Here is a 24,193-nt window from a genome sequence, read left to right on the forward strand (position 1 = left end):
ATGTTGTGTATGTATGTATGCACATGTGTGTATTTAAATAGCTTATTTGCCACTGTTCTCAAGAATATTATTTCTGGCAGTACTATGAAAGGGTGATTGGATAGAAAAAGTGCTCAAGAAGCTCTAATAGATTTCAATCCCCTCTGCCTGCTGCTCTGTTTTGCTCTGAGTCAAGTATTTTTTTAAGCTGATAATTGAAAACCTATCTTGTTCTTACAGAATGGCTTTGCTGTTGTAAGGCCCCCAGGCCATCATGCTGAAGAATCAACAGCCATGTAAGTACCAGGGAATATTGCCCATCTTGGAGCACTAAGGTTACTGGCAATCACCTGCATTGTGCATGTCTCTGAAGAACTGTAATTGCTAGCAGATGACTGAAAAGGCTTTCTAGGTACTCCCAGAAGCAGATTTATGGCCTCAGAGATCATATAGCATTTTTTAAAATGCTCTGAACATTATTTATAGCTGTTTTCCTCACTGATTTGCTTTCTTATTTCTGTTCTTCTCTATTCCACAGGGGGTTCTGCTTTTTTAATTCGATTGCAATTACTGCCAAATACTTGAGAGACAAGCTAAATATAGGCAAGATATTGATTGTAGATCTGGTATGTATTCTTGGCAAGCATCACACTCGAAGTGCATCTAGATGAAACATAATGAATTTGTATTTATAAGTCCAATTTTCCTGCTTTTTTTAAATACCTACAAGTAATAAAGGTGTGCATTTCCTCTGATTTTGGGAACTCATTAAAGCCAGGATGGCAGTACTGAAGCTATAAACATCTATGTTTCACTTTAATGGTGTTAACTGCAATTTAATGAGAAGAAGGCACAGATCAGGGCAACTTTTATGGTCCTTAAATGAATTGATACTTCCACTGTTAAAATAACCCTACAGAACCCAAGTTTACTTTTCCCAACAGAATAGAAACTTTAAGTAGTCAGATATTCTTTAAAGAATGTTGTTGCATTGGTAACAAACTTTCCCCAGTTCACAATGATTTGACTTGTTGTATAACTTTGATATTATTAAACAAATCGACAGGTCGTTCCCCCCAAGAAGTTTTCTAGTCATGTATTCCAGGTTTTGGTGGTTCCCTGAAGAAAACCTATGTGATTAAAAATCCACTTCATTGGATTAGTCTTGTATTTTAATAGAAAGCATTTTACACAATACTTAATAAATTTAACAAATGGATTATTTAAATACAGATGACATTTGGCATGTTGGCTATATTATTTTCATGAATAATGAATTGGAGCTCTGCCTTGCACTCAAAGGATCAGCCCAATGCACAGCCCAAGGAAAGTTGAATGCTGATTTATGAGCACCATTTTTGTTTTCCTACAGTTCATGACGAGGTGTAATAGGGTGTCTGACAAAGCATAGACAGGAAATGAACCCTGGCATCAAAACCTAACCTGTTACATCTGCACTTAATTAATTTTTGCAGGTGATAAAAGATTTAAAGACAAAATATGTTAAAGGGTTTTTGAAGTGCAGAGCTTAATAGTCTAAATCTTGTTCATATCTGCACTCATAATTAAATCTTATTGTGGAGTCATGGCCTTACCATCTAGCACTTTTGTTCAGTTAAATATGCGTACTGACTGTTGAAGAGAAGCAGAGAAAGGGGGAGTGTGGGAGAAGGAATGGTAAGTGAAAAATGAGTGGCAGACTAAGTATATGTGTAGATTAAATATTCTTAGAATGTTTTTGAAATATTTCTCAGATTGTTCTGCTGTCATTTAGAAACATAATTATAAACTGCCAGAAGCTATTATTTCTGAAAAATTCACTTCTACTGTACGTTATGTCTATTTGCTGACTTGAATCTTTCAGTTCATTGCTGTAAATTCTGGTCAAAAGTGAACTCTCTGTTTATTCTCATTTTTAATAGGAAAAGCCTACTCAAAGTTCGTGAATGTTTTTAAGTCTTTTTGCCTGTAAATGTTATATTTGCCTTGTTGGGAAAAAACCCAAAACAGTTCCCTTTGATATACTTAGCCAATAAGCACTTAGAAATTCGGCTTCAGTTTCTCAAGGCAAGGTTAAATGTGCAAATCATTACCTGTGCAAATGATTACCTGTGAAGCTGTCTATCTTTACCCGGGAAAGCAGATAGGGAATTTTCAGCCTTTCTGCAACTGTCCCATTGACCAGAAAAACTCTGTGGGTGAAAGAGAAGAAATATATGACTGACACAGATGACTTCATTCCTGGAGCAGTTGCAGTCCAGTCCCTACTCTGCTCCATGGTCAGAGTAACGATGTACAAAAATTCATATGGAAGAGTTCTTATGCATGCAAACTATGGATAAATCACAGGCTAAACTGAATGAATGAACAAGTTAATAGTGACACCTTTATTCCCACCAACAGAGTTTGGGGCATCTGAAGGAAAGAATGGAATTACAGATGTGAGACTTGAAATTAACCTTTAAGATTATATTTTGATAGTGACTAGCACAGCAGGACCTCATGCAAGTTGGCAGCTATACATGTTACTACAATATAAATATTAAAAAGTAATATCCAATCCCACACACTAAAGCATACTCTAGTTACAAATTAAGTGTAGTCTTCATAGCTTCTACACGTCTTCATATATAAATTCTTAACTTTTTAATTGTCAATTTTCCCTTCATCTATTTAATCTATTTATACAGTAAAATAAAAGACCTATCTGACAGTTTTTTTCCCTCATTTCACCATTTGCATAAATCTCTGGTTTTGAACTGTCTTATGTACCCTGAATAAATTTGATCCACTAAGGGCAGAATATGAACTCATTTCCCTCATGCTAACATCCGCAGTCTTAAAGAACACATTCCTTTGTCTAATCAGAGACGTTAACTGCTCTTCAAAAAAGAGCTCTTAGTGGAATCAAAGTTTAAACAAGAAAGCTAGCTTGAGATTTGAATAATAAAAAAAAATAATAAGGAAAAGAAATATCTCTATTCCCCTTTAACATTTTTCCTCCTGTGTTGGAAACTGTTACAGAAAGAATATATCTAAAGCCTCAAATATGTATGGAAAAGAAAGACTAATTAAAATAACAAAGTGAAGTCCTACTGTGTCCCTTCAGATCTATCTATGTTCCCAGCATAGCTTGTCAGGTTGTTGAAATCCTCATTCCAGGATCATCCATACTTGCATTTATGCTAGTAGGATTTGAGTCTGGTTTGGAGTAAACCAATTAACTCTAACAGCTGAAGACCGAATGGGATTCTGGGATTAGTCTGCATGACAAATTTTACTTCATTGGCCAGTCAGAACCATCTAACACTAGACTGACTGCCTTGAAATCTTCAACAGCCTCATACCAGTGTGTTCTCCTTTGCACGTCTCATGTGTTACATTTAACCTTGGCATTAAGTCACAGTTGGGCTGTAACTCCATCCTCATATTGTTTCAAGTACTTTCAACATAAAAAAGAAATGAAACTCTTATAATACTACCCTGCAGAGGTCCCAGAGGAGGTCCAAGTCAAGCACAATGCAGTACAAGTAGGATTCAATCAATGTAGGGAGTTCTGAACAATGTGGGTGAAACTCAGGCTACTTCAGCAGGCAAGGAGGACAAGCAATGTTCAGTGCTTGCTGTGCTATTGGCAGTGCACACCTTGAGGTACAACTTGAGCCCTTCTGGAGTAGGCATAGTGAGGAGAATGTGACTTCTGTTTCGCAGATGCTACATGGGATTTAGACCTCATAACATTTGTAAAATAAATACAGACTGGGTGACAGTGAAAGTGTTGCCATTCAGCATACTTTGTCTGTCCCTCTTAATTCTCTAAATCAAAAATTTCAAAGGGGTGGCCTAAAGGAGGAAAATAAAAAATATCTATAACTTTTCAGCTTCTTAGAAATGCTAGTGAAGATTTTTTTTTTTAACTTTTACTGAAAGGCAAGTGGATTTTCCATTTTCACTTGTAAAATTCTTGTGTGTCTAACCACATAGAATAGTAGTGAACTGTGAAAACAAACTAAAAAAAAAGGAAACGTCTACATCATCAGCCTTTGTTTTATAGATACACTGTCAGCATTTCTTTGTCAGCCTTTTATTTAAAGACAGAATTTTATTCACTGTCATTAAAATGTTTGAAGTATGGAGGCTGACCAAGGTCACTCCTTGATTGTGGAAGGCACTGTCCTATCTGCCAGATGATTTAATAGCTAATGAGATCATATTCCTATGTCTTCAACTGTTGCCGTCATGATTTTGCAAAAATTAAGTCCTTTCCGCATCTGGCATCTCTTTTGATGTGGATCTAACTGCTGAGGGACTGAACAGAACTGAATGTTTCAAGAAAGCCAATTTACTCAGCTGGTCGCAGAGCCTTTGACCTCAATAGTGGAACTTGGCAAATCAATGAATACTCTTATGTTTAGTGTTCTGTCAAGAATTGTGAAAAAGCTCTGTAAACCATAGATCCTTCTGCAAAATACTAGTTTGTAGTTTAAACATTAGTCTTTCTTCAGAGGCCAATGAGGCTAGTTAATTAAGCCTGAGGGGTTATGAACTGTTGGCAGTTAATAAGTCATAAAATTCCTCCATAAAACAGGATGCTAGATTCCATCACTGAGGCAAGGAGTACAAAGAGCCGGTGTATAAATATCTAATTGTACAAAAGGACTGGGATTTCTCAATGACTGCTCATCTGGAGTCTCCAGGGCACGCTCGCTATGGTTTCCTGATTTTTAGAAGCCAGTTTAAAAAATGAGTGCATTAAAGAGTAATTTGCCTGAAAGTTCAGGAAGTATGGGGTGGTGGAGGGAGGGGGAAAGGGAAAGACAAAAGGAGGGCAAGGGAGAGGGAGAGAAACTGAGAGAGAGAGAGAGAGAGGGAGGAGGAGGGTGTAAAAGAAAGCAGAACTGAGCTCTCTAAACTGAGTTGGACATTATTACATTTGTCATCTGTTTTCTTTCTCCTTTAGGATGTTCACCATGGCAACGGTACACAGCAGGCTTTTTATGCTGACCCCAGCATCCTGTATGTTTCCCTCCATCGCTATGATGAAGGCAACTTCTTCCCCGGCAGTGGAGCCCCAAATGAGGTTAGGTTTATTTCTTTAGAGCCCCATTTTTATTTGTATCTTTCAGGTAATTGCGTTGCATGATTACCCCTAATTTTCTTGTCCTTCTCTGGTCCTTTAAATTACACCAGATTACCAAATTGTCTACTGGGAGCAGGGGACCAGTGGAGAACAAGTGCATAACCCAGAGCAGTCCTTGTCAAACAAGGCTGATCTGACATGTTGTTTGATGTTTGTTTCTAATGCACATTTGAGATTTTTTTTTCTTCTCCCCTTTCCCTTTCTCTTTTCCTCCTCCTTTTTCTGCTTTTTCTCCCTTTTTGGCATTTTATTTCTTTTTTTCAGGTTGGAAGTGGCCCTGGTGAAGGGTATAACATAAATATTGCTTGGACAGGTGGCTTGGATCCTCCTATGGGTGATGTTGAGTATCTCACAGCATTCAGGTTGGTACCATTTAAGAGTCTTAAAAACTGTTTGTAGAACAAAAGCACATGAATAAGAGCTAATGTAATATTGAAGGTCAGGAGAATAATCCATGGTGAAAATAAATTAATCCTGGAATATGAGAGTTTAGTAAATTAAAAAATGGGTCATTTAATAGTTGTGATCATCCATGCAGAATCAACAAAAAAATTTCTATTTAATTGGTCACTTGTGTTTTCAGTATTATGCTATGCCAGTAAAATTGCTTTGGGCTTGCTTACTTCCCTACCTAGAAAATTTAAATGTAAGTATTTATTATGCCAGGCAGAAGGAAATTACTGTTCACATTCACATTGATTGAAGTAACATGCCAGTAGAGCAGACAGAAAGGAATATGAAGTATGGTCCAAATCCAGTGCTCTTCATTCATTTAAAAGACTCATTATGATGCTCACAGTTTTGACTATTAGTTTTTTTTCTACAAATTGCAGTAAAGTGTTATTTAATTAAAAGTAAACAATTTTGACATACTGCAATAAGAATGATAGGAAATGTTGCATGCTGTATTTCTCTTTGCTCACTCATAATGAATATTCTCAATAGCTCATTCATAAATGAAATTTTATTCCTTCATAGGTGATGCTTCATTATCTATTAAGTCTTATTTTCATGGGACCAGAGGAGATAAGAACAGTACAAAACACTAAAAGATTTAGAGTTTCAGTGTCCTGTCTTAGATACATCATTTCCTTTCATTGTAAAACAATCCAGTGGAAGAGTTTAGTGAAGTTTAGGGAAGGTGTAGGGTTCATCTTTCAAATTTGGGCAAATGCTACACACCTCTGAAAAGGAGTTTCATTTAAAAAAGAATGATATGCAAGAAAGGCAATGAGAAAACCAATGTGTATCTCTAATGTCCTTCAAGACATTTAGTTTGAAGTAGTGCAATTACCATATACAGTTTTTGACTATACTCCATTGAAAATACACCACAAAAACCCATTAAACTCTTGTTTTGTTTGTTGGAATTTTTGTGTGTGTGTTTTTTGGTTTCTTCCCAAAGAACTTCCGTGCAGCCCATGAAATAATATGCAGAGTTTCTAATAAACAATACCCCTGAAATCAGAGTCTAAGCCCTAGTCAGAGAAATAGCCTGACACATTCATCCGACTGTTATTGTAGAAAAAGTTTTAATCTTTTTTGTATTTGTCTGTATCTAAAAAGAGTCTAAATAAATGGTAAGTATCTGGCTCCAAATTTTCTACACTCAGTAGTGCATCAACCTCTTTCCAATATATTTATTTCCTATACTTCCATGAGATTTCTACATAAGTTAAGGAACTGAATGGTTCAAATCACTGGTATTAGTGTCTGATACTAATATATCTGATATTTCCACCCCAACATTCTTGGTTTGGATCCAAACTGTCCCACTAATGATATAGGTAATGTGGCCATCTAATGATGCAGAGAATGGTGGTCCCAGTTTATTCAACAAAAGACTCATACTGAGGTACCATAATTGGTACCTCTGCTATCCTGATGAAAAATGGGCTTAAGAGTGCATTTACAAATCTGTACTTCACAGTTCTTTTTTAAGGCACACTAGTAAATTGTTTGGAGCAGCTAGTATTGCTGCTATGCCTATTACTCTGCTTCAGAGTTAGAGGGATTTTCAGTCTCTGTTCCTAAGCAATGCAGGACTAGGAAAATAAAATTTGTGTAACTTACTACTCTGACTAATCATATGCAGACATAAACTTAATTATGTTTTTAAGGCAAATAAATTCAAATTTAAGTTTAGAATCTCCTTTTTGAAAAAAGTGCTGATGGTGAAAAATTTAATGTTGTTATTTTAAATGCATCCATTTAACTTTGTGATTAATGTTGTAATGAATGTGAATGTTTTTCTCCAAGCAACAACAGGAAATGTTTCCCTACACTCTCAGCCCCTTTTGACCTGATCACAGGCTTTTTGCCCTCTGTAGGTCTTGCTGACATGGATTTAGTATGACTGGTGTGACAGTTTTGAATGGGGATCATTGAAGTAAACAGCATGCAACTTAGAAGGGTGGATACAAAAATTTGTCAGTTACTTAGGACAGATCAGGTAGCGGTTTCTGTAGACCTGGCCTGAGTGGTAGGTAAATTTACAGCTCCTAGTAAAGAGACACTTTATCCATGGGCCAGAATCTATCCTTGCTATTATCCAAAACATCACACATGATGTAGCCTAAGTTTTCAGTTTGTCCAGAGCAGAATTGTGAGACTGGCAAGAGTCCAGAAAAGTACAGAAAATCAATAGAAGAGTTGCCATGCTCTCCCAACAAATCAGGTGTTGTTCTGGAGTTTCTGTCTACAACACGTCAGTTTTTAAGAAAATAAGTGAATTTCAGAGATAGAAAAACATGATTTGGTTTTTTATTTTAGATTACATGCTTTTTAAGACAGACTTACAGAGAAGGTCCAAACTAAGTTGTGGAGCAAATTTTCAACATCTTCTATCTTAAGAGAAAAATAGGGGGAAAATGGAGATATTTTCTCTATATACCTACCGTAGACAGAGAGGTTGGGCAGTATTCATTCACTAGTGAAGGCAGGAGTGGATACTGGTGAAGGTCCTCTCTGGTGTGACCAAGGTGTAAATTTGCAGATTGGGTGGAGCCTGTTTGGAGAGAAGCCAAGGCTTCCTGCTGGTTCCAGAGCCTAATCCTTTGAGTTCTTAGGAACTGAGAAATTTGCATTAAAATATTCTGAAACTCTCCAGCTAGTGCACAGAGCTTTCACTTTCTCACCAGCAGAGCCCTAATTTCATCCTAGAATTGTGCCAAGCACATATTTGAAGTGTCACCAGCCTTGACACTAGGTAGCTTGTTATTTATTACTTGATTGACTGTCAAATTTCACAGCAGAGATCCTTCTAAATGATAATGTCCACAGAAAAAGAGACCAAGGCTTTTTTTTTTCTGTCTCTAGAGTTCAGCTCATAACCAGATATTACATATGAAAATGTACTTGATATCAATTTTTAGGTCAGAATATATTTTTAGAAGCATTTACACACATACCTATATACATGCAGGTAGCAGAATACTAGTTATTTCCCATTGCATAAATAACTAGATAAATCTATTTTATGTAAATCTTTTTAGGACTGAATAATATTCCACCTCAGACTTCATCTAAACTGTTTGACAAAATATTTTCATTTCTTCAGGAAAAAACAATTTTCACGTGTGAAAATGCAGAAAAATTTGAGCACAGAGTAATCACTTCAAAGGCATGCTGAGTGGCTGTCCTGGGACAGTAGTGGGAAACAGGAAAAATTAGGGTGCTGGTTTGTGTCTGCCATTCTGATTTCAGCGCTACATTAAAAGTTTATTATATTTTTCAACTAACTCTTTCTATTGCAAAATCAAATTGAAGTGGCTGTAGCCAATTTAAAGATGAAGACTGCTCATTCATTTATAAAAGATGTTTTCATTTCTTTCTTATTGCTACTATGAAAATAAGTTTGCATGTGTTAACTACATGGAGGTAGTAGAAAATGTAGGATAGAGAACTTTCTGTAGAATGGAAAATAATTGCAGTAATCAAATCACTATGCTATTTAATTTTGCCAGAAAAGTGTTGTTTGATGTTTACCATAGTTAAGGAACTGGCCTAGCTACAAAAAATCCTTGAAATAATGACAGTTTTCTAAAGGACAGGCATCTCTTCTTTTCTCCTAAGATAACAAAAATGCACAGCTCTTTTCCATTATTTTTAAGTTCTGAAGTATCCCTCCAGAGAATTTGTTTCATCATTTAGTTCCACCTATTCAGGTTAAATTTGCTTTAATCTCTTTGAAAGCCAAAGAATATGGTGGCTGTTTTCTAGGAGGATGATTTTACACTCAAGTTTATGAGGATGTAATCCACTCTCTTCTGCCAACAGTTCTAGAAAAAAATAAGAGCAATGGTTGACTAGTAATGTTCAAATAATTATTTTCATAAGCTCCACATTGCACCAGATGTGCTCAGTAAAGCAGGCAGCAGAAGAAGGCTCAGGTCTGTGTTGTACATGCACATATGTCTCTGTGTGTACTTGGAGTTTGCAGGGGACAGGAAAGATGTGTTTCTGTAGAGTGGAATACAGAGGATGCAGGAGGTGGTGGAAACAAATGAGAGTGCTCACAAGTGTGAAAGAGAAGCAAGAGACAGAAGGAAACTAGGCTGTGCCTTCCAACTGCTTAGCACTGGTTTTATTCAACAAAGGAGTTGTAAATTTAGCTGAACCAGCCAGTATGCTCTGGCTGCTTTGCACTAGTCCTGAGCAGCATAAAACAGCCACAGCATATTAATGAACCTGGCCATAAAAGCTTGCATAAAATGAAACATATATGTGTGGGTGATTCTTGGAATGATTAGCAATAGCTCATGATAATATTATCTTTTAGCAGTCACATGTTTGATTTTAATTTAAGAAGGGGAGCAAATTCAAAAGAAATAAGTGGCAATAAGGCAGAGTTAAGGATGAGCTATATCCATGATTTAATTTAAGATACATTTGTAATTACCCCAAAATATAATTTTAAACAAAGTTCAAAATAAAAATCATGGTTGAAATCACATATGTTAAAATGTAAAAATGAAAGAAAACAAAGGTGTGCAGAAAATCTTCATCCTGTCTTGCAGTCCTTAGTGGTTGTTTTGGGAGAAAATCAGTATGTTTAAAACTCTCTGTATTCTAGTCTGCGCTCAAAAATATTAACAAAAATATTCCTTTTCATCTTGTGGCCATACAAGGTGCAATTATGTTAATTTGAAATATTGCATTGATGTATACAATTTGGTTTTTTCCATAGTTTTTCATTACCAGATCTCATGACATTTAATTTTGACATTTCAAATGAAAAACTCTGTAAAAGTATTTTTTGATGTTTTCATATATATATTGTCCTTGTTAACTCTGTTTCAGCATAGATATTGACTGTAGTTTTTCTTTACTATTTACGGTAGAATTTAACTCATAAATGCTACGAAGAACACTATATTGCTCTATATGCCTTATGTTTTTTAATAGAAGTATACATAGCATGTATTTTTATTTATGAATTGAATTTTCCTGTAAATTTTACTTTTAAAACTTTTTTGTTGACTAAGGAATTTGAGATAACTTTTAGAAGTTTCATTTATCCTGTTGGTATTGAATTTCATGGGTTTAAGTATGTGTGTCTGAAAAACAAAAATTCTTTGTTTTAACTCAAATCACTAGTCTTCCACTTTCATTAAATGTCCATTTGTTTATGTATTACATGTGTAGATGAAACTCACATTCTTCCCTATCCACATTTATTATTTTAAATACTTTTGTATGATCTGTGTAATGTCCTTTCCTATTTTTCTTCTCTCAAAATACAGTATTTCTGGTATTTTTCAATCTCTCTTCACTTAGAAATGTATCCACTTGCCAAATCACTTTAATTGCTCATTGCTGAGGCTTGGCTATTTTCTGGAAATGAGCTAAATACACCACATGAGGGCGAACCATCAATTTATATGATTTTGAATATTATTATGGCTGTCTTTGGCATTGCTGCTCTGCAATGTTGTGTAACTCTCTGAGTAGAAACCTTGGTTTCTGATAAACATAACAAAATAATGTAGAAGACAAAAATCAGCATTTTTTCTCAGCTGTACCTAACTATTGAAAGTGAGTCATAGTACAATGCTGTATTGTGATGTTTAATGAATTCCACCAAGAATAGATTTTGAGTATAAAGTTCTTTTATACAATGATTCTCAGTACCCATAAATTAATGCTAATAATTTTTTATGACTGTAATTTCCAGAGGCTGCTGCTGAGGCTATATTATACTAGATGAGGTCTAAAAACTACAATAAGACTAAGTTTCTGATTCAAATGTTTGATAATGTTTGATATCTCTTCAAAGAGATAAAAAGACAAAAGCATGGGAGCAGTTTAAAAAAAAACAAGTTAGCTACTCAGCCTCATGGGTCAATGAAAGAAGAAGTAAACTCCAGTAACATCTTCAGAACTTCAACCTGTTGTGTTATCAGTGAACTCTAGTAACAATAGCCTCAGAATTACCCAAATGCCATCCTTATCTTTAATAATGGAAACTAATTATTTATTTCTCAATATATTGCTTTGTAATAACTGCTAAAAGTTATCTCAACTATAGTTATTTCTCTTGTCTAATTGTTGGCAGAAATACATTCAGCATTTTACTGTGTATAGAGGAAGGCAGAATCTCTGAGTAGTGTATGACAGGCAGATAATGATTTACCCAAATGCAAGTGGACATTATTGAGACTGCTTTTTACCCACAGTCCTTCTGCATTGTCAAGGACAATGCATTTAGGAAGAAAAATGTGGCTGAACAGAACACAGTCATGGAAGCTCTAGGAAATCTAAACAATGTTTTCTGTATGAATGTGTATGGTTTGCTTTCAGACACCCCTAGCATTCTGCAGGTATTAGTTACAGTTTCAATCATTTTTTAATTTCTGACCTTGTAACTTCTACCAGGGGTCTTTAAAAGATGCTCATTTCAACCAGAGATGTCTCTCTTTTCTCTTCTGTCATAGAAAATGTCTTAGGAGAATTCAAAGATGTACCATCAGCTATAGAAAGATAACTTAGGAGTGCCTGAACAATTTCTTTTGAAGAAGTTTGAAGAAGGTAGAAGTCTGCTTGGAATAATTTTTAAATCTGCTTTGAGTATAAGTTTCATATGTAAACATTCAATAGTCCTGATGATTTGTGACTTTAGAATTCTTTTTTGAGTGTGGTGATGAAAGTTTTGTAACAATGATAAATTTTCATGCTTTTTTTTTTTCTTGACAAATGTTTTGAGCATTGAGTCTTTAGGAAATGGAGAAGCAGAGTTAAAAGCATTTGAAACAGTGGTATAAACAGCTTTTCAGCATTTTGTTATACTTCAAAGTTCACCATAAAACTAAAACTGGCAACAGTGTTTATAACCTGCAACCTCTTGTTCTGCCTACTTCTTTGCTTTTATTTGGAAAATCTAACTTCTGACTGAATACCCTAAATTTTCACCTTTACTGTACTGGGATTTTTAAAACTGTATGTGGTGCTCCTTTAATTCACTGGAACTACAAAAGTGAAACCGTTCATTACAGAAATTAATTAGTGTTGGCTTACTTTTCTACAGATGCACAGTTTCTTTTATTGACATGGCAGAGTAGGGGGCGGAGGAGAAAGGATAATAAAATATGGCATGTGTCAGGTTTATGTGCTTCAGGTTAAAAACTATTTGATTAAAACCCCAAGCTGTACATGGTCTGTAGTTTCAAAGTACTGGAAAGTATCTGAACTCTTTTCCAATATAACCATTTTCCAATTTTTGTTAAGCCAGAAAGATGAAAGAATAGAGGTGTATGGATAAAGAATTGCCATATTGTCAAATACTTTGATGGAAATATCACCAAAAGCATCCTGGAAGAAATTAAACAGAAATAAAAGTGGAGAAGATGTTTTTACTGTAAAAATCAAAATATCTGTGGTCTTTACATGAAGATAAATTTCAGATCAGAATTAAAAGTCCTACAGCAACACTGAGTGATTGTATAGATGTCCAGTCCCAATTTAAATTTTGTTGCTTTATAATAACTTTCAAGAACTACACTGCAGCCTGTAAAAAATATCCACATGTTCTCTGCTGGAACAGCTCCAGACTGTAACAGAACCACTAGATTGCACCCTGGTGCTTTATGTATTGTTTAATTGTTTTCCTTTGGTGGATATTTTTATTAAAAGCCCTTTATCCAGATTCAGACAGAAGTGTTGTTTCAAGAACAGCAGAAACAGAGGCCTTTCAGCTACACAGTTCTTATTCATGCTTTCTTTAGCTAGCTTAGCTAATGAAATCTCCACTATTCTTCTTTTAATACTTAAAGAAGACAAATAAATGGGAGTTTTTATTTTGTTGCTTTCAAATCTAAGCAGGATTGCAAAGAAGTGTTGTGAGGTTCTGGTGTGTTCACACACCTGTGTCTCAGTGTTAGTTTGTGTGAGTACCTCCAGGGCATGTCTGTGCTTATAGATGTTCTCATGCTTTTGGACAAATAATTCCTTGGAGATATATTTTTTATCCCAATAATTTTGTGTGTCTATGCTACACTTTACCCATACAATAATTGCACAAAAGAAATAAGCATTTTTCATAGAAAAAATGTTTTAGAAAATAAAGCTGCAGTAATTCTAAAGAAAAATAGAAAATCTGGCAAGAGCCAGATTATAAAATTGTGACATGCTGAATAGCACTGTGTTCAGTGCTGCAAGATCTTATGAGGATTCTGGTTACTGGATATTGTTGGAGCCCTAACTCCAAGTATTTCATTACTTTTTGAAGTCAGCCTTTAGTCCTGTGGAGAAATGTTTGAAACTCTGAAAACATAAATGTCTCAAAAATAGATGTCTAATGAATAAGTTCAGGGAGGTCTATGACTCATCATTATGTGGTATTAGCAGTACTACTTGGGCCATCAGTAATCCATTAAATCAGTGCAGCTTCTTGGATAGTAAGTCATTACCCAGTGTGAGGGAATCCATCAGACTTCAAGCTCTGAGACATTAATTTTACAAGCAGTACAAGAAAAATGCTTAGTTGTAGAGTGACTTACCATTGTGTATATTTTTATTCAGGCGAAGTGGGGTCTTTGTCCTCTAATCACATATACTAGTGTTACAATTTAGAAGGCAATTGATCATTTGTGGGGTTAGTTTCTGCAGACCTCAGTTGTGCACAACACCATAATTCATAGCTAAGATACAGAGCTGGTGCTTACACAAAATAGTTAAAACTTCATTGTTAAAAGACTTTGTGAAATCAGAGGCTTTTCACTGAGCAAATGTGGCAGGATTTTATCTTAAACACTGTGACTACATTTAACCTAATTAAGCAGTCAAATCTTTAAGATTATATACAAGCAGTTTCATGAGTTGTTATGCCTTGAAACAAAGTAAGCTTTTAAAGGATCTTATTGGCTGATTCATATGCTTACCTACCACAAGCCTTTCAGTGATATTTATATCAGCTGATAAATTAAAGTTACCAAGATTAGTAATTTATAAAAAAAAAGGAAAAGGAAAGCAAACAAATTACAGCACAGGATAAGCCAGGTTGAAGATAGCTATGTTTGGGATCCATTTCTCCTGTGTCATGCATGTAGGACTGTACATGCTTATCAGAATATAGTAGGAAGAGAGCTGAAGGCATGATGCAGCTTATTTGGTTCTTTTTCTCGCTGTCAGTAAGTTGACAGGACTCTGGTGCTGTGTCCCTCGTGTTCAGGGGGTGCATTACTAAAGCAAAGATGATTAAAGACAGCACTTCCAGTAAGCAGCAACTGTCTGTGGTTATGACATGTGACTTTTCTTCTACACTGGAACAAAACCAAAACTATTAGAAGTTTCCAAGAAAACAACTAAGTGTTTGTGTTTCAAACTCTTCTATGATAATGTTCATGTCTAACCTTTTGGTGAGGACATCACTTCTAGGATGTTAGAAAATCTTAAGTGAAAAATCCCAATGCTTTGGGATTGGATTTGGCCTCAAATTGCACCAGGGGAGGTTCAGATTAGAGATTAGGGGGGAAAAAATCACTTAATGAGTGGTTTGGCACTGGAATGATTTGCCCAGGGAGATGGCAGAGTCACGATCTCTGGAAGTGTTCAAGAGGTGTCTGGATGTGGCATTTGGGGATATGGTTTAGGGGTAGCTAAGGTGGTGTGGGGATGACAGTTGGACAAGCTGGTCCTGAAGTTCTCTTCCAATCTGATGATTCTGTGACACTGTGAAAGAGTGAAGACAGTTTGTTGTCACCCATTCCTACAAATCAGAGGGTTGAACCTGACCTCATCACATCTGAAATTTACGCCTTTGCTGTCAGATTATTTGGAATGTTTGGGGCTTGATTTCTTTTTCCTCACGCTTAAAGAAGTCTCCCTCTGAGAGGGAGACTAAATATCTAAATATCTAGGAAAATAACTAAATATCAAGGAAATGCAAATATACAAAAAGATTATGTTTTAGTAAAAAAAGTACATTTCTCAAAAAAGTTAGTGTTCTAGTTCTGAATTACTAGGCTAGTAGGAGAGTGGGAGCTCATCACCTTATCCAGTCTAACCTTCCTAACTCTTCAATCAAGATGTTTACAGATTAAGAATGTACTGCTAAGAATATATCATTAAACCTCAGAAAGTGCTTCAATTCCTGTCACAGGGAATTTTCATTCCTCATGGTTCATTAACATGTGCTTCACTTTCTGTATGATGAACTCATTTGGAAACTGATTCCCTCTGGATCTGAAAATTACAATTTATTGTCTGATCATTTGCCTCTTTTTTTTCAACAAAGAAAAAGAAATTCAAAAAATTGCCCATCATTTTCAGTGTAATTCTTATAAAAAACTGCACACACAGCAGAATAAATGCAGACTTTGTAATAGCTTGAAAATCCTTTAATTTCCAAACTAATCAAAAATGCAGTGATTTCATTGTCATTTTGTTCCATCAGATGGGCCACTGCTAAGTATTAACTGCCCCTGAAACTAAAACTATGACATAGATGAGTGCTCTTCAGTCAGTTTTGATTTGCTGTGTTAAGTTCAGTCATTGGCTTCTATGTAAAAACTTGCTGAACGAACGCAGAGTTTTTTATGCTGTCTTCTGTCATCTTGCAAAGCCAATTTTGGATTAGATGTACTTGGAATGTAGTAGATTGGAAGAGATCAGAAAGATCCAAAGATTGGAAATACATTTCCAATAATACCAAGTATAATTTTCCAAGATTGTTAATACTCCCTTTTCCTCTCCTCCACCCTTCCTCCCCTTTTCACATTTCTCTCCTGGAGTCATAATTTGATCATTCATCAAGTTCTCCATAGCATCTGTAACATCCTTTTTCTTCCCATAGTTCTGTCACATGCCTCTGATCACAAAGTTGTTCATCATCTGTTTTTCTCAGATGCTCAGAAACATCTGAGTTTTCTCAAAACTCTTTTGCATGTTACCAGGCCCTCATGCTCTTTTATTTACTGATCTACCTGGGACATAAGCTTTTCTCTTCCCTTATTTGTCTATTTAACCTCTCATTCCCCTCACAAGAGGCTCTTGTCCCTTGCAATACAATCATGATTCATTATAAAGAAGAAGTACTGCTAAGCTCTCCATCTTCCTCTCTCCTTTTTCCCTCTCTATCCCCAAGACTATTGAGTGTACATATTGCTGTTTTTCCTCTGATTCTAGACCTCCTCTAATAGAGCATCTCAGTCTTCTTCTGAAACCATTCTTAAAATAAATCCCTCCTAGACCCAAACTCAGTGACTATATTTTACCCTCATTTTTCCTAGCCTGAGTGTCATCCACTTTTATTTGTCCCTATGAACTTTTTCTTGTAAATTCATCTTTCCCTGACTTCCGTGCTTGATAATCCCTCGCCTCCACCCATACTTGAACATAGAATATCTCCTTTAACTTGTCTTTTGGAAGAATCAATATTTGCCTCCTTCATCTTTCTTCAGTTATTCCATGACTTTCTGCTTTTGGTCTTGGTATCTTCTCCTACTTTGTGGTTTTCTGCAGGGCAGTTTGTCCACAATGCAAATTGAATTATTGTTTGTCGACCAATGGCTTCTCCATTCCAGGTATGTTTCCTCTGTACATCATGAAATTTTATAGTAGCTTTATTATATACTAATTGAGGAAACCTGCATTTAGTTGAAACTCAACTTTACCAAACTTTTATCCTCAAGACATTACTACTGCCACTCTTTATAGGCAAAACCATTTTTCTGCCTGTCAGTCAGGGAAGTTCTTGTGTAACCTTTGACCTTCTCTGTTGGAAGTCACAACACAGCAACGTCTAAATTTTGCAAATTCTTTCTGTAGCATGTCTTTGAAACACAGAATGTATTACCATTCCAACCACCTAAAGTGATTTCTAAGTTTCAGCCATTTTGTTTATTATTGCAGTGTCATTCTCAGAATGCTCTTATGAATTTCATTTTCCATATGATACCAGGTACAGGTTTTCTGATTTTTTGTGTCATAAAGTTCCTACTTGTAGGGTATTCTCATAAACAGCTACGAGACTGGTTCATTAACTTCTTTGAAATATTCTATTACATTTCTATTTTGCTATATCACCTCACACAAAACTTGACAGTGATTAAATTCCTGTACTGCTAAGACTGCTTCTGTTTTTCTGGCATGTACAGCTTCTGCCTGTTGTTCCCCAAGTCTCCATAGAATACATAGACATGAGCCATATTTTTATTCATTCTGTGTGATTGGTGATTTTAGTGTTTTATGTGATTGGCTTTGGTTCATGACAGTACCTCCAATGCATTTTACTGATATAAATGTGTTTGTTCTTGTTGTTAAGAATAATAGTAAGATGTAAGGAGTTAAGAGATTAGTTTGGGAGATAGAAGTTGTTCCTCTCCCCATCACGTTGCATGTTGTATGAGAGATGCACATGCTCAATACTGGTGACATTGGCCACATGTGGGGCACAGGATGACTTGAAGTGGAGCACTGTGTGGTACCAAGGCTAGAACCAAGCTGGAATCAGGTTCTCTGATCTCATGCAAAAGGCAGTGTCTTCCCAGGGTTTGAGAAAGGGAGATGGAGAGAGTAAGTCCTCTAGCTCAGTTGTCTTTCATGCGAATTTTAGTTACTAGAATTTATGTGGGACATGGTGACATGGATCTGTATTCTGGAGCTGTTCTTCAGTTCCAAAGTATGCTACTGGTAGGATTCAGTTCTTCCCAAAAGGGCTTTTGAAGTGTGATGCAGCCTCTCAGAAGAGTCCATCCATCTCAGAAGCACAGATATCTCTCAGCATCACATCTGCAGCATCTGTGATCTCATGAAGCCCATGAGCATACATATGTTGTTGACATCTGAGGAAACATGATGATTATCAACAAAATGTAGGGCCTGTTGTACACTGTATCTCTTCAAAAACAATGTGGTTATTAAGGCTTAATTACATAAGAAACAGTAGATATGTTGTGCAAGCTTGTAGAATGTCACTTGCAGAAGTTAGGCAAGATATAAGAGTTTTCTAAGTTTCTATTATAGTTTTATTTCCAGCAGTATTCTTTGACAAACTAAATAAATTACTGCATGTATTGGACCTCTGAGGCTTGGGGCAAAGAATGGAAAAATTATTTACAAAAGCTTGAAAATATTTAATCACTAGAGGCAGGGGGCAACTGTGTTTTAATTAGAGGTTCCTCAGGCCATTGGCTGGCTGGAGGCTTTCTCAAACAACCACACAAATGCACTGAATAGCTGTTTGCCAGCCTTAGGGTCAGGCCTGAGATGAAACAGATAAGATAATTGGCTCTAATGAAATCCAGAAGGCCTTGGCTTTCTTGTTTGAGCTTGGATTTGAAAAGTGCGTGTGGAAGTGAGGCTTAATTCAAACCAGTCCTGAACTAGGCCCGTTTTTCAGTGACTTTGATATTGTTTGAAGTTCTGAAAGTGTTCGCCACACCACTAGCCTGCTGGGCTGGGCCTCCCCAGTCACCTTAATTACTGAGCTTTATTGCTGACTTTACTACACAGGAAAGGAGCCATTATATGTTCCATCAACATCAGCTCTCCTCAGATTGGAGGAAAGGGCAGGGTGAAAGGCCACTGTAGGAAGGCAGAAACTTCACTTTGAGGTAGTCAGATCATTTACCCGTGTTAAATTTCACTGTGCTATGTGTGTACATTCCTCACAACACAGAAGCCCAATTTCCATTTTTTTTAGCAAGTGATTACTTTTCAAAACATTTTGTTTGTGTCTGATTAGCAGAAGGGTACATTTATTCTTAGAGGTGGAAAGAAAGCAAATTGTAACAAACGCCTAATTAATCATCACAGGGGAAAGAAATCTAGTTAAAAACTGTAATAAAGAGAAATTGTTCTTAATGCTTCTTTGAAGTGGGCATAAGTGAGGAAACCCCTATGGTGTGTTTGCAGACCTGACACCCTACGGAACTGACTCCTTACAGCCAGCCTGATATCTTCAGGGTACCTTGTAACGGGCTCTCCAAAAACAGAAAAGCTCCTGTGAAGTACTGTTAGAGCAAGCAACAATTGAGGTATTTTAGCAATGTTAGTTCTGAATTATTCTCTTCAGGATAATTGATTTCAGAATTTGGTCCTAATCTCTTTAGCTGCTCCAGCTAGTGGTGCTGCTGGAAAAAGAAGAAGCTGAACTTTTGTGCATGAATTGGTTTTCACATCTAGACACCTTGTAGCAGGAGAGGCTTCAGGATCCACAGTCTGGGGCCACCGAGGTGCCTGGGAAGACTGCTGTCAGGAAACCTGGGACAGATCCTGCAACTGCTTAAATGAATGCATTTACATATTAACTCATTAATAAGTCAGTTAGGCTACTAGCCAGAGTAAAGGTACACGTGTGCATTCATGTTTGCAGGATTGGGTCTCCTGAGACTAATGAAAGCATATAATATTGGTCAATTTGTGCCAGATCCCATATTACCAACACTAGCACTTAATAAAAGAAATATTGATGAAAATTAGTTTCTAGTGGGACCATAGTTCAGATCAAGATAAGAAGCATTTTTTTTCAATGAGCTCAGGAGGCAAATTAAAAAGGACTGAAAAATCAGTCCTGTTAATATGTATTCTGTGAGATTTTATTTTGGATTTTTGTTTGTACATTTTTTGTGAAATTTTGCTTGGTTTTATGTTTATTTTCATGGAGCTAGTGTTTCTGTTTTTCTTAAATCTTGAAAATGTCTGGGAATCCTTCATAAAAATTAGAATCATACATTCCACAGAGTATTCAGCCCTTTCCTTAAAGGCAACTCTTTTTCATAAAGAAGACTTCTGTAGATCAAGATAGTTCCAGCTTGTGTTATTTTATAAATAATATAAATATATTATTTAGATTTATAAATATATTTATAAGTAATATAAGTATATAATATTTGTTTTAAAAATAAATTGTATGCATATGTAGCTCAAAAATTTTTTACACAAAGGGCTCATATTTAAGAACCCTGAAGGCTTCTTGTTTTTCTTCTCTTTCATATGGCATGTCACTTTAACATGTTTTATGTTAGTAGAATGGCAAATTGGTTATATGCTTTAAAGAGAAGCAGCAGGTTTTAATATTTTTATCATCATTTTGTGAAATTTTAACCTGTTAAACTCGTAGCCAGCATCACAGGGAGCTGGTTATATCTCGATATGTATTTTATTAGCACTAATGAATCTCTTTCTGAGCTGAGAAAATAACTTTTGAAATCATCATAATTCATCACAATTATTGGAAAACAATAATTTCCCTTCTAATACAAAAGATTGTTTTGTGAGAAAACAGTGCTGTAAGTATCATAGTGGGAGAGGATGAGGGTTCCTATAAGCAATATTTCCAGATGGGCAGACATTCTGATCTTTATTAAACATAAGATTTTGTTTGCTCTCATTTTTTATAATGTAAAAGACAAGACACAATTGTCTTTTTTGAAACTGTGCTTTCTAAGAGGTAGTTTGGACTATTAATCATAGCCCATCATTATAAATCATGATCCTTGTCTGACTGTACTTTCAGCTGCAATCACATTTTAGAGAGGCTAATGTGATTGAAGGGATCATATATGATGGTATAATAATATTATAGTATATTGGAAAAGACTTTTTGACTGTCAGAAGTGAGATTAGGTGATCTATTAGTGATTTAGTGGATACCTCGCACATATGCCTAATGATCTTTTCAATAAAAGAAATAAAATTATAAAATCTACTGGTGATTTAATTTGACCTTTGCACATCTGCCCACAAACTTTGTGAAGTTAGGCTCATGTGGATGGTGTAAATCAAGCAGGGGATAGTGACTGAGGAAGCATTTTATTGCAGGAAAAAATTCCCTGAATGCTTAAATCACTTATTTCCAAAGTTTCCAATCATGTTTTTAAGGTACAATGCTTATTATTAAAAAGGTCTTTTTTTTTTTTTTTTATGTGGGGAACTAAGGACTATGCAGTTTCATAATTTCCACCTTGCTTACAATTGCTTTTAAATCTTCAATTTAATAAAAGGAAGTCTAACAAAAATATTCACAAAGTAGTCATTATCTGATGTAATGGTGTTCTGTTGTATATTTTTCAAACACTATATAGACCACACAGGAAATCACTGGCTGGGCAAAGAGTAAATGTTAGGTTTCATTACTTTCACTACTTCTGTGAATTTGCTGCATCTTTAAAATGAGAGATCTTTAAAAAATGACTGTTAGATGTCATCCTTGCATGTACCCATCTGCCCTCCTGTAAATGTTTTCAGATAGAAAATCCATCTGCTTTCCTTCTAAGATTTAAAACTAGAGTTTGATTCTGCTTTTCATTATTCTTCCTTTGTATCATTTTAGAATGTGTAAAGAAGAGGTAAATTGAACCACTTGGGTTCAGTAAGTCACTTTTAGATGCAATGACTACGACACACGTTTTGGCAGGACTATGTTCTGTTGTTCATTACCTATTTTTTTACATTCTTTGATAACAAGAGGATCACTTGAAGATAAATACCATAGAAAACATTTATTTGGATGTTAGCTGCTATAACTGCTTATATAATTATAGATGGCTTTTAGACATCTTCTACCCTGGTAAAGAATAGAGAAAGAGTTAATAAGGACATAACCTACCTTAGGTATATACATGAGGCTCTTTGACAGTGACTTTTCACTGCTGTACTCAGTTAACAACAGTAGGAATAATTCACTGCAGAGAACTTTCACAGAGGATGCCATAGGTACATAATTCTTTTGACTAAGTAATTCAACTGGGATGCATTTCTCATACTGTGGCATATGCTATATTCTCGTAGATTACTTTTGTGTGATGTGAGAGATCAAAGGATTGTACTCCTATTTCCATGACTACAATAAACTTGAAAAGAACAAAAGGTAATACTGGTGAACATCGCATAAAACCAATGGGAACTAGCATGATTTAGAGAAAAGGACCATTAGAGGAAAAATGAGGACAGCATGCTTCTTTATTGTTCTTGGTTATAGTGTGAAGTCTTGCACCTGCTTGTTAACAAGGTCAGATATGGGATTAAGAAAAACTGAGTGGTTTTAGTTGCATATTTTCTCCTAATAGCTCAGTTTCCTTAATTTAATTCATATGTACATTATTTTGAAATAACTACACTGCTTGATAGTGTTGCAATAAAACCCAGGAAAATACACACAAATTCAATGTTTCTTTAAAAATTTTAAAGACTTCCCATTGTATTCTATTTATTATTGTGCTTAGAGTCTTTTTTCAGAAGTGAAATTCAATTCTAACTGTAACATGAAGCATTATTTTCAATTAGTAGTCAATCTTATCCTAGATATCTTAAAAATGAACTAATAATTTGCAAAACATAAATGAAAAAGCACATATATTTTATTTAATGGAATCTATTTTGTAACTATAATTTGTGGCATATCAGGTTGTATAAAGATTATGTAATTAATGAAGTGCTAAGTCTTGTATTGCCCATGCTGTTTGTGAAAACTCTTATTCTTAGTAAACTCTAGATAATTATTGTTTTAAGTTAGTATAATAGTATTAGCTCCCTAGATCAGACTACAACTTTTGCACTGAAAAGTAGCAATGTACAAGCTTGTTGAGAGGAAACAGAAGGTTCAGCCTCCTGTGTAGTAATAATTTGCATTAGTACCCTAAAGAAAAATGTGGAACACAGCCATATATTTTCAGATCTTATTTCAAAAATTTGATTACACAGATCTGATTCACTTCCCTATGTCCTTTCTGCTCTGAAAAAGAAGAGAGATTAATTTATATTTGAAAAAAAAGAAGCTTGAGTTCCTCTGCTCTCTACCCAGGACCCCTTCTCTGCCCCAGTACCCTAAGACGAAATGGAGAATAGTGTTAATGGAAGGCTTCCTAGAATGATTTCTCTCTGGGAGCTTTTATCTTGAATGACTGAATAATATTGAAGAAATTGTGATTTTTGGCTTCTCATTTCACACTGGGTTATGGCTAAAAACTACTATATAAACAGAGAGAAGTTCAGGATCAAATTCAGAAATCCAACTGTATCCCTGCAATGTAGGCGTCTGCATGTCAGCAAGGTGTCTGCTTTCCCACTGTGCAGCTCTGAGTTATACAGCTCAGTTGGGTCAGCCCAGCTGAGACAGCTGTGTGGCTCACCCTCAACCAGGGATATGCATTGGTTGTCTGAATAACTTCCTAGATTCACAGTCTATACTGACTAGGACCTTGATTCAGTTTGCAAAACCCTACAAGTTGTGCCACAGGAGGTGCGCTGGAGGAGCTGAGGTTTACTGCTGTGGCTGACAGCTATAGCAAAGGATCTCTGGGAAATTGTGCAGGTGGCCAGAAAGGGTTCCCCAAATTCTCAAAAACCACTAGATTTCTTCATTTAGGTAACTGAACTGAACTCCTTTGCCTCCATGCAACTCAGTGGGAGTTTAGACCTTCAGCTCCCATAGAGATTCCTACAGTATATTGTTAGCTGTCAGCATCTGGATTTGGATGCTGTTCCTGGTTAAATGTATCTCTAGTCTAGTTAATATTTATTTACATACTTGAAGGAAAACTCAGTTAATCATGGTTTCATCCATATATGGTTAGGAGTATTCTAAGCCAGTGTTTCAGAATATGATTATACTTCTATACCTGCAAAGAAAGTGTA

The 24,193-nt window shown here is 35.8% G+C and overlaps 1 protein-coding gene across 13 annotated transcripts in view; it reads left to right on the forward strand.

Moving 5' to 3' along the window:
• The window catches only part of HDAC9 (histone deacetylase 9), a 456,042-nt gene that overhangs the window by 354,003 nt on the left and 77,846 nt on the right, over positions 1-24,193 (forward strand). For 12 of the 13 annotated variants that reach the window (XM_077175696.1, XM_077175735.1, XM_077175727.1 and 9 more), the window contains 4 exons: positions 220-275; positions 518-605; positions 4,940-5,059; positions 5,384-5,481. In XM_077175696.1, the coding sequence (XP_077031811.1) occupies positions 220-275; positions 518-605; positions 4,940-5,059; positions 5,384-5,481 (362 nt within the window). Of the gene's footprint in view, positions 1-219; positions 276-517; positions 606-4,939; positions 5,123-5,383; positions 5,482-24,193 lie in introns of those variants that run through there. The other variant, XM_077175738.1, reaches the window with a different exon arrangement.

Source organism: Agelaius phoeniceus, chromosome 1, assembly GCF_051311805.1.
Source record: "Agelaius phoeniceus isolate bAgePho1 chromosome 1, bAgePho1.hap1, whole genome shotgun sequence".
NCBI classification, from domain to species: domain Eukaryota; kingdom Metazoa; phylum Chordata; class Aves; order Passeriformes; family Icteridae; genus Agelaius; species Agelaius phoeniceus.